This window comes from Pristis pectinata, chromosome 1 (assembly GCF_009764475.1).
Source record: "Pristis pectinata isolate sPriPec2 chromosome 1, sPriPec2.1.pri, whole genome shotgun sequence".
Lineage (NCBI taxonomy): Eukaryota > Metazoa > Chordata > Chondrichthyes > Rhinopristiformes > Pristidae > Pristis > Pristis pectinata.
The window spans coordinates 136,772,357-136,784,542 of record NC_067405.1 but is presented as its reverse complement, the minus strand read 5'-3'; the positions used below and the strand labels follow the sequence as shown (position 1 = coordinate 136,784,542).

Genomic DNA, 12,186 nt, shown 5'->3' with positions numbered 1-12,186 from the left:
ATTTAATTGTGTGTGCTGCTGGACTTACTAAGTGGTTCCAATACTTTCTGTTTTTATTTCAGATTTCTGGCATCAGCAGTTTTTTTGATTTTCAATTTAACTTTATGCATCCTACCTAGGCATCTTCCATTCATTGCTTTGTATCAGTTGATTAGCTGACACACTGGAAGGAGCCCAGGTATTAATGCATTCCCAGTAAGGCCTGCACTCAGGTTATGACATTCATCAATATCTGTCAAATTAATCAAATATTGAGTTCAGTTTTTCCAAAGCATCTTAAAGTCATTAGATTCTCCCCATTTACAGAGCTGTTATGGCATAATGCAAGATTTAGTTGCAAAGCACAAGTTATACCACACCCACCACCACCCCCCCCTCCTCCCCCCACAATCTAATGCATCCAAGTTTTCATTGTAGTGGGATCATATCATAATATTTAAATACTGCTGGCAGAGGACTGGCCTTTTATGAGATGTCATTTAAATTTTCTAGTGGCTGTTATTGCTCAATTTTATTTTCTGCTCAGTCAAATTTGACAATTTACACCCTCCCATTTGTAAGGTGCTGTAGGGACACAACTTCAATTTCAAAGATAACTGACAGGACCATATCTGTTTTATAGATGAACATCTCCATTTAACTGATCCAAATTGTAAGATAGCTATGGTCATGTCAATCGAAAAAGTTGGATTGTGAAATCCCTTAAATCTATTATTGGAAAAAAGTATGAAAATATAATAAAGTAAAATTGGATACACTGTGAAGATAAAAAAATACACTTTCCATCTTAACAAACACCCCAAACTGAGTTTAATAGTTACAAAATTTATTCCACAGTGATTAAGGATATAATTCACTATCAGATTATAGTTAATGCTTTTACTTACCACTGCATTGTCCTGGTCTAGTTAATATGTAACCTTCTTCACAGTCACACTCATAAGAACCTGGAATGTTGACGCAACGATGTCCATGACATATGTTGTCTTGCTGACATTCATTTATATCTGTGCAGTAAGAAATCAGATAAACAGTTATTCAAATGATAATCTAAATTTTTTTGACATAATTCAAAATATCTAAAATCAAAATGTCGTGGGATTTATATGCAGCATAGGCATGCATTTTGTGCATATTCAAGGCTGCAATCCAAGCTTTCCTGCACTTCATTATTTTAGCAACATTTTTCTGAGCTGAGAGTCAGATTTTTTAAATTAATACACAGGCTCCAAAATTCTGAATCCATGATCCATACAGCAGGAAGGCAGTAGAGGCTTGTAACTGCTCTATGCCCATGAAGGAAATCTAAGGATTCAATCATAAGAATGTCAGACAAGTTAAAGACCATTTTGATTCCTGGAAGTTTTGTAACAGGATAGAGGAATGCTGAAAAGCTGTTCAAGGAAAGAGGGCTGAGATGAAACTCACTTCATATTTAGTTATGATGTTCCAAAAATCTTAACAGTTTCTTCCTTGCAATTATATGGAGTCATACAGCACAGAAATAGTTCTTCAGCCCACTGAGTCCATGCCAACCATTAGGCATCTATTTACACTGAATTAGCAACCAACCTTCTCTGTTCCTAATCACTGGCCTCTCAGTCCCTGATTATACAAAACAATTCACCACAGTCTACAATCTCAACTTCCTCCACCTACCTTTATTCTTTTCTTGGGCCTCTGATCAGCACAAAATGACACTCTGCGCTTGCAAACTTCCTTGCCAATCACTAACCACCACCATCACCACCACTTATCATATTGACCCTAATTCGGCCAGCATTCCCTGTCAAGTCCAAATATGTACAATGCCTTTAGAGTCATGCCAAAGTCCCAAGATTTTCAGTACTGCCAAATATTACAATGATGGGTCCATGATCTAAACAGTCATAGGCTAGTGCATTACTCTGTTTTTACACCATTATAATGGTATTTTTCAGTATCTAGATCATGGGGTTCCACTATGCTAGTTTGTCTTTTGCCACAAAATTAAGAGATAAAAACCTTTAAAAAATTTAGATTTGGCCTGGATGTGTCTTGTTTTTCTATGCAAGGTCATACAGTTTATCCTCTTACTCTTGTTCCTTCATTATGACCACATCATGGTGTATCTGCCCATAATGCCCATCCACTCAGACTTAATTTTTCTGGATGTGAAGAGCTAAAAGAGCTGGCCCTCTGCACCTGAGTAGGCTCCAAGCAGCAAGGGCTAGAGTCTCCACTCCTGGAACACTTTGATCATATTTGAGAGTTCACTACTGCCAAAGTCTTTTGAAATGCTTCTAAGGGTCATTTGAAAACTATTCCAATAGATTGAATTAATTGAATAAATAAAATTATTAGAAAACAAGTAAAAATGCCAATAACTAACTGAAAATAACTTTACAATTCTTATTCTACAGATTCAGTGATTCCATTTACATGGGGCCAAATGTGAAGTCAATCTGGACCCGCTTCAGGATGTCAGAGCTTCACCACTGGAATAAATGTTGAGTCCAGCAGCAACAGAGCAGGAGGTCAGATGCATTGGCCATCAGTCGGCTTGATACAGGCCAACAAGTACTTAATTGGCTGTAAAGTGATTTTGGAATGTCCTGACATGAAAAACTCTTAAGTTTCTCCCACATGGTTGTTACTTTTAATTCTGTAACTATATAGCCTTTATAGCTGTGGCATTTAACCTGTGATTTTCAAAGCATTCAAACACTTACTGTTCCATTTTTTTTAAGAGGCACAGATTGAATTTGTATTTTGGTGATGCTAAGTTAAATACAGTTACAAATGACATTGTGTGTCAGTGCAAGAGGCTCTCAATTGGAGTTTGTGGATAACATAAAATTGGTGATGCTGTGAGCACTAAGGCTACAGTAAAGTACAGATCAGTTAAAACGTTGGGCGGAGCACTGGCAGATTAAATTTAATCTCTACAAGTGCAAGGGGATGCATTTTGGGAAGTCAAATATAGGGCACGTACAGTAAATGGTAGGGCGCTAAGGATTGTGGATGTACAGGGAGACCTGAGGTTCAAATCCATACACAGGTAGATAGGGTGTTGAGAGCAGCATATGGCATGCTTTGCCATCATAGATCGGGGCATGGAATTTAAAAGTTGGGAGGTAATGTTGCAACTTTACAGAACACTGGTTAAGAATGCCCTTGGAGTATTGTATGCAGTTCCGGTCGCCATATTAGAGGAAGCTTGTGTTTGTGCTGGAGAAGGTGCAGAGGAGATTCACCACAGCTTTAGTTACGTGGAGAGATTGGATAGGCTGGACATGTTTTCCCTGGAGCAAAGGAGGCTGAAGAGTGACCTGATAGATGTATATAAAATTATGAGGCATAGATAAGGTAGATACTCAGAATCTTTTTCCCCATGGTAGGGATATCAAAAACAAGACAGCAAAGGTTTAAGGTGAAAGGTTTTTTTTTACACAGAGAGTGATTGATATCTGGAACTTGCTGCCAGAGGAGGTAGTGGAATCAGGTACAAGATTATGTTTAAGAGACATTTAGACAGGCATTTGAATAGGAAGGCATAGAAGGAAACAGACCTAATGCAGGAAAATGGGATTAATATAGACGGGCAAAAGGTTTGACATGGATGTGATGGGGTGAAGGAAACATTTCCGTGCTGTATGACTCTAATGACTGTATAATCGTGACTCTATGACACATAGCCTTCAGCTGATTGACAGTAAGCACTCTAAAGAAATTTCAGACCGAGCAATTTAGAGATTATATATGGAGAACCTAAAGACTCAATGGGCCAAATGGCTTCCTTCAATGTTGTGAGTTATAAATAAATAATATGAAAGTCTGTGCAGCATAACATGACCATTTGATCAGACTAAAGAGCACCATGGAAAATTTGGTCCTTGGCAACAGAACATCCATTAGGGAAAATTGGCATCCCCACCTCCAGGAGAAAAAAACAAGACCAAGGGTGATCTGATAGAGGTCTTAATTAGGCACCGGCACAAATTCTCTCAGGAATACTCTGGAGGCCTAATGTTACCTATTTGTATTCACTGGATTATCTATACTGCGAAATCAGATTGCTACAATGTAATGATAAGCAAGAATAAAAATGACATTGCCCGATGGTAGTACACATGGTGGCAGTTCTTTTGTTCTTAAGACCAGTTAAAAGCTATTTGAGGAGTAAGTAATACTGATATACAGCAGGGTACGATACAGAATCCTTGCAGAGAACAACTTTGATATCAAATATCTTTTAAGCCTTTTCTAGGCTTTAACTTCCCTAGTCTGTCCAAGGTATGAACTATTCTTTCTTATGTTACGGATTAGGTTACTATTGGTGAATGTCCCTTTAAGACATAGCACAATAGTAAGAGTGTGTGTGTGTGTGTGTGTGTGTGGGGGGGGGGGTGGGGGGCATGATTACAACAACAACAGGAGATAAGTGATGATGTTTTTGGAGCAGTCAGTCAAAGAGAGAGAGAAGGGAGAGAGACACCCTGCCTGCTGGTCTCTGTATCGATGGATGAAAAACAATAACTGTGTCTGTCACTACAATCCATATATGGATTTTTGGAATAATCCAGTGGAGTCCACTTTGTCGTTAACCTGTAGAAGGAAACCAGTATTTGTGTGGACAGCCACGTCTCAAATGTTTTTCGAGTGGCAGAAACTTCGGAACAAAGGAATGGAGATCATCAGTGATTGAGGTGTCGTATGGGTTCCATCGTGGAACATTTGGATTTCGTAATCTATTTTCTCTCTATATTTCCTCTTCAGTCAACGGTGGCTTTGAAGAAGCCTTTGCTCATGTTTCACCTTATGGCTTGCTGAACTGAACTTTGAGAACTATTCCTGGACTTGGAGTTCGGGAATTTGTCACACACACACTTCGAGTTTAGTTATTGGGGTTAATGTTTAAGATCTAACATTTTTACTTCTAACATTCTAACATTTTTACTTTTATTTTTCTTCTTATTATAAGCAGTTACTAATAAAATAGTTTCCGACCCTTATCCATGACTCTGTGTGTTTCTTTTGTTGCTGGTACGTGACACTTAATATATCAAATGTGGGCAAACTTCTGTCACTTGAAGTCAGATGCTACCAAGCAAGCTCAGACTTCTATCATCATGTCACTGGACTCCAGTGCTCAAAGAGGCTTTGAGGGGTTCTCTGCACTCCAGGAATCTGTTCTCAGTGGATTGCACTCAATGGTGAGGTCTTACCCAGGAATGTGGCAACAATTTACTTTTCCCTCTCAGGATAACAGTATTCTGCTTGCTACCACTGTCACTTAGATAGTGACCTTGCTGCTCCCCGTCAACCAGGTATTTTAACCAGGAATGTCGAGGGACAATAATAGAGAAGAACAAAGAAGATCAAAAAAATTACAGGGAATTTTGCAGCAATAGTGGAGATTCTGAATTTCAAACATGGGAAAGGTCTAACAGAGAAAGATGAGATCAAGAGAGACTGGAAAGAAGAAAAGAGATTAACAATCAACTGCAGCATGAGAGAAACATTCAAGGAAGACATTTCAGCTATGGGCCTAATGCTATAACCTGAAATGGATTGAATATAGAATGAATAACCAAATAGAAGAGCATGGGAGGTGACAAATATCTGCAGAATCATTGAAAATGGCAGGAGATGAAATGATCATAGGCCCCCTGGCAGTGATCTGCTGGCAATTGTTTGACACACTGATGGCATGAATTTTACTTGCCTTTTATCAGCCTATGCTGAAATGATGTCTAGATCTTGCTACATACAGGCAGGGACTGCTTCACTTGCTGAGGAGTTGCATATGGAACTGAATAATAAGCAACCATTATTGAACATCCTATGTTTGAAAGCATGATGAAGGGAGCATCATTGATGAAACAACTGAAGGCGGCTGGGCTTATGACACTACCCTGAGGAACTCATACAGAGATATCCTATATTTGGGATATGCCAATAACTGTACCACTGCCCTAATCCCAAATATTAGCAATGTCAAGTTCAAGATCCATCAGACTGGATTTAAGCCTTTCATGAAAAGAGAAATGCTCAAACAAGTTAGATTCAGAAGAGGTAGAGGAATTCAAACAGATAGCCAGAAAAAATGGATAATAGAAAGAAGTAAGGAATATCAAAAAGTCTACTTTGCATCAATTGCAGCAACTATTTGATTGTGTGGGTCAAATGGACGTACTAAGGAAAATTAGAACACTAAGGCTTCAGAGTTCAATGTAGAGCAAGAAGTTAGTGTGCATACTGAGGAAAACAAAAAAAAAGGAATGCATCTTGTCATCAAGCTTCATAAAGAGCACATCATGATAATGAGAGGACTGGAAGAGGTTGTTGCAGGATCAAAATAGGAGATTGATATATCATTTATCAATACAATATCATTCTATAAGCTGTAGTAGACCTAAGAAAACATGTTATAAAAGTTATGGAAGAGAAATGAACTAGTCTGTTATTCAACAATATGATACAGAAGATGTCACCCTGAACACTAAAATAATTCAAGGTAGGCAATGACTAAGTAGAGATAGTGAAAAGCTTCATTTCCTGGAGACCAGTAGTGATAGAAATGGAAGTTTGCTTACAATATTAGAAGAAAGCCAATGTTATTGAAAACAGCAATAGTGGGTATGATTGGGATAATGAAAGTTATAGATGCTATTGTGCAAACTAAAATAAGAATAGCAAATGCATTAGTTTTCCCAGAGCATTACATGGAAATGGATGTAGGAAAGAGGATTGATTTGCTTAAATTGTGATATTGCAGATGATTTACCAAAATCCCATAGACACTGTGAAGAATTAATCATTTAGTCCAGGCAATGAAAAAAAAGCGAAATACTCACCAAAACTAAGTGTAACAGATGTAGATGAGGTCTTTAGCAGCATATGCAGTCTGGCAGTAACAGTTTTTATTTCAAAGATAGAAGTAAGATGGTGAACAGTTTAGTTCAACTGAGATGGTGCCAGTGTGGAGGTGAAATCAGTGATAAACTACAAGTTTTGGGGCAGAAGTCCAAGTAATAGACTTGGAATGTTTCAAAGTTCAATAGATAATTACAAAGTAATTGCAGTTATTTTGTTTTTGTTTAGAGAGTTAACTTTGCATGCTTTAGGTTGCCATTCTTTCCAATCACAGAGATCTAAATTCTAACACATATAGGTTTATGTAATAATTGGTGCTGTATAATGAGATTGCTCGAGCAGATAGTTTCTAATATCTGAGATGTAGGCTAACTTTAAAGCTATGCCAGTGAATTTTATTATAATACAAAGAAATTCATCAGTGATTACCTCATGTTTTAATGAAGGTAGTGAATTTGAAAACCACTAAAGTAAAAATTTATAGGAGTGTGCTCCTGCCAACATGTAAATCAGAGCTCCAAAGTGATGTGGGAATAATCCCAATGGACTTTTAAGTCCTGAGTAACATTTCACCTTGCAGTTTGTAAAAATGTGATGAAAACAATATTATACAAACAGTATTCTTTAAACCAGATATGTTGTAAAATAAGCATAAATTTGATGAAAAAAACAAACTTAATGTAACAAGTTAAATTCTGCTTCATATTTTCTTTTTCTTGGAAATGGAAGAACATTTTATGGCCCTACCTATAGAATAAGTATTCAGAGAAAGTTTAGAGAGTGACTCTGAGCCAGCTACGAACTTATATATTTATGACTAGTTTGGGTGAGTATTTTGCTTTCTTTTCCACTGCATGGACTGAATGATTGATCCTTCAGTGTCCATGGGATTTTCAGTGGGCTTCTTGTTGGTTTTGTTTTCCACTGCACCCCTTCACCATAAACTTGAATTCAGCCAAAATCGTCTGCCTGAATCCTAATTCACACCAAGACTAATTCAGCCATTAGCCTGACCTTACAAGATCCATACTGGTTACTGGTCCATCAAACCTGAGTTTGAAATTTCACATCCATGGTTTCAAACCCTCCAAGCCTCAGGCCCTCCCGTAACCTTCTCCAGCACTACATGCCTCCTCTCAGAGCTCAGACATCCTCCAATTCTGATTTTATATGCATCTCCAATTTTACCACTGTACTTTAGTTGCCTATACACTAAGCTCTAAAATTCCCCACCACAAAAACATTAAGATGCTCCTTAAAAGTTACTTCTTAGATTTAACTCCTTGTTACATTCTCATGCATGCTTGGTTGGATGTGAAATCTAGTTTAATAACATTCTAATTAAGCTACCTGGAATTAAGCTACCTTACCAATTGAAGGTGCTATATAAATGCAAATTGTTTTTGTTTTTATAGTTATTATCCCTGAAGTGAGTTTCAGACTCCACATTCTTCACATCACAAAAACCTGCAATTTTCAACTTTCCTCCAGTCTCTGATGATCTGCTGTTGAAATGCTTGTCCACACATTTAATCCCCAGACACATTATTTCAGTGTTCTCCTAGTATCTAGAAGATACAAAAAATACAAAACCCTGAAAACACATACCACCAGGCTCAGCTTCTATCTCACTGTTATAAGACTATTGAATGGTTCCCTAGTACGATAAGATGGACTCTTGACCTCGCAATCTACCTCGTCATGACCTTGCACCTTATTATCTGCCTGCACTGCACTTTCTCCGTAGTTGTTACACTTTATTCAGCATTCTGTATTGTTTTATCTTGTACTATCTCGATGCACTGTATAATGAATTGATCTGTATGAATAGAATGCAAGACAAGTTTTTCACTGTACCTCGGTACATGTGACAATAATAAACCAATTCCAGTATCTTTCTAACCTTATGTTTGGTAAACTTCAGCCCATTTCCTATCCCATACCAGATTCTGCTTAAATGTCACCCGTTTCTTTCTTCCTTTATTTATTCAATTTTAATGATGTGCACGTCACTGTAAAAGCCAACATTTATGCTCAACGCTAATTATCCTGAGAAGGTGGTGATGAGGCACCTTCCTGAAACATTTCAGTGCTTCTGGCATATGTACACCCATAATACTGTTGGTACAAAGCTTCAGGATTTAGGCCCAAAGATAATGGAGGAATAGTGAGTAGCATAGGATGATTCCTATACGCTTGCTGCCCTTAACGGCAGGGGTCACAGAATGGGTCAAGGAGAGTTGGGGGGGGGGGTGGTATCTGAGAAGCCTAGGTGAGTAACTGTCGTGCATTTTGTAAATGATGAACGCCACAGCCATGGTGTACTGGTGGTGGAGGGAATGAACATTTACGATGGGGAATGCCAATCAAACAGATTGTTTGCTGCTGTACAGTCTTGGAATGCATGGGTGACGTAGGAGCTACACTCACCCAGGCAATTGGAGTGTATGCTGTCATGTCCTAGACTTGTGCCTTGCAGGTGGTGAAAAGGCTTTGAAATGTCAGACAATCTATTGTAACCAAAATATGTTTGTGGCATCTGGATGAGTGTCTGGCCAGTGGTAATCCTCATGTTTTTGATGGTGGGAACTTAGCAAAATTAATGCCATTGAAGATCAAGGGTGGTTGTTAAACTCTTGTTGGAGATATTTATTGCCTTGCACTCTTGTGACATGTATGTTACTTGCCACTTATCAGCCTATGCCTGAAATATTGACCAGGTCGTATTGCATGCTTCATTTGTTGAGGAGATGCAAATGGAATTGTACATTAAGCAAGCATCAGCAAATATTCCACATATGAATCCAGGAGGGCCATTGATGAAAATCCAGAGATGATTAGGCTAAAGTCACCAAGCTGAGGAACTGCTGCTGTGATGTTATGGTTCTGGGAAAACTGACCTCCAACCACAATTGTCTTTTTTTGAGTGAGCTATGTCTCCAACCATCCCCTTGATGCCCACTGATTTCAGTTTTACAAGGTCTCCTTCATATCACACTAGGTCAAATGTTGCCTTGATGTCAAAAGCAATCATTCTTACTGCACCTCTGGATTGAGCTCTTTGGTCCAGGTTTGGACCAAAGCTGTGATGAGGTCAGGCACCTGCTGATTCTGGGTAAGCCCAAACTGGAGCTATCACAGGCTCCCTAAGGGCTGAATGTCAGCTCATGTACTGAATGCAAAAGTAGCAAGATTATGTTTCAGTTACACTGGGCATTGATCAGACTTCATCTGCAGTACTGTCTGGTCTCCTTATTTGAGGAGGATTCTAGTGAATTGGAAGCAATTCAAAAAGGTTTAATAGACAAATAACTGGAGTGAGCAGATTGTCTTATGAGAAAGCTTGAACAGGCTAGACGTATCTGTTGGAGTTTAAAAGAGTAGCAGTGGACTTGTTTGAATCACTTAAGACTCTGAAGAGACTCAACAGAGTGAATGTGGAAAGGACATTTCCTATTGTGGAAGAATCTAGAATTAGGGGTCACTGATTAAAACTAAAGGGTCAATCGTTTAAGATGGAGGCGAGGAAATTTCTTTCTCTCAGAAGGTCTTGAGACTTTAGAGCTCTCTTCCTCAAAGAGCTGTGGAAACAGAATCTTTGAATATTTTTAAGGCAGAGATAGATACATATAGGCAAGGTGGTGAAAGGTTACTGCCAGTAAATGAGATGTGGAGATCAGGTTACAATCAGATCAGCTATGGTCTTAATAAGTAATTTCAGCAGCCAGGTGGCCTACTCCTGTTCCTAATTTGCATGCTCTTATATACTGAGAAAACAAAAATTCTCCTCACTTTGTACATTATACAGGTTGATGGACTCAACTGTAACCGACATAATCAGAACAATCTATTGTTTTATTTTTCTTGCATCCACAGCATTTGATTAAAATGCTAACATTAACACATATTTTTTCAAAAAGGTATCCTTTAGCTTTCTTTATGTGAACTAGAAAATACCAATTGAAACTAAAGCAGCAATTTTAGCATTTAGCAGTCCAAGTGTCCAAATGATATTGATGTAAAGTAAACTGGATGAAATTGAACGGTATAAACTATACTCAATCATGTGCCATACTGCAAGGAAATATATTGAAATCAGTACCTGTAATTTTCACATGTAGCCATATAAACTGGACCTCAAAACTCCACATTATGACTGTCATGGAATAACCTCAACACAATCAGAGGCACTATGAACTAGTTTGTTGCTTTTCTTACTTTTTTCAAGGGACACTTTGATAACACAGATACCTAACTGTAAGCCTCAGAACTCACTGCAGGCTGTTTAGACACCTTTCAAAGTCCATAGACTGTGCTTAAACTAACAGGGAATGAGGTCTTCAGAATGAGACTCATTCCATAGATGCCACTAGCAGCTCTCCATCACTGTTCTAGGTGGAAACCGCCCGGGCACCATATTAAATTAGATTTTGGCCAATTTCACGATTTTCTGTGATGTACATGATTTGGCATATTCATTAAATGCAACAATATTTTAGCAGACAAAAAAAAAGATTCATTTTTCTGCAAATGCCATTCACAAATAAAGAAAGACATACATTCAGTCTCGGTCAGTAGCAAAAAATGCGCTGTAGAGTAGGACTGCACTTCCTATTCCACTTTCACAGTTTAGTTGACAAAATCATTAAACATTTTCTGGAAAATAGCTTAACATTGTCAGCAAAATAAGTACTAACCTTGACAGCTTTGCTTGCCTTGTGAAAAGACTAATGTATAGCCCGTAAAGCAGGAACAAGAGTATGTGCCCACTATATTAATGCAATGGCCATTTCCCTCACATGGGTCTGCTTCACATTCATTTATATCTTCAGATCCAAATCGTGTGATGTCATTGGCAAGTTGATTCGGTGACAGAAAAACAGAACGGTGACAGAAAAACAAAACAGTCATTGACTCATAGTATAAAATATAGCATAATTTTTTTTTAAACAGTGTAGATTCAGTTATTACTTTCAAGATGTTTTTATTTTTCAGTGAATGTGGATATAACTGGCAATGCTGACATTTATAATCCAAACCTAAATGTTCCTGAGTCAACCACACTGGAGTCAGACGTACGCCAGACCAGATAAGAATGGCAGATTTCTTTCCCCGAAAAACATTGGTGAACCAGATAGGATTTCTGAAAGTCCAGTAGTTTCATGGTCACTGTGAATAGCGTTTCTTTTACATTTCAGATATAGTTAATTACTTGAATTTAAATTCTCCAGCTGCCATTCTAGGATTTGAACTCATGTCCCTGGATCAATAGTCCAGAACAACTGATTGCTCATCCTGTAATGTAACCACTGTGCTACAGTACCCCCA

General features: G+C 38.2%; 1 protein-coding gene across 1 annotated transcript in view; it reads right to left on the bottom strand.

Moving 5' to 3' along the window:
- LOC127568849 (latent-transforming growth factor beta-binding protein 2-like) overlaps positions 1 to 12,186 on the bottom strand; it is a 391,147-nt gene that overhangs the window by 125,162 nt on the left and 253,799 nt on the right. Inside the window, exons 18-19 of the mRNA XM_052013064.1 lie at positions 11,556 to 11,684; positions 888 to 1,007 (exon numbers count right to left, since the gene is read on the bottom strand). Of these exons, the coding sequence (XP_051869024.1) occupies positions 888 to 1,007; positions 11,556 to 11,684 (249 nt within the window). The remainder of the gene's footprint in view (positions 1 to 887; positions 1,008 to 11,555; positions 11,685 to 12,186) is intronic.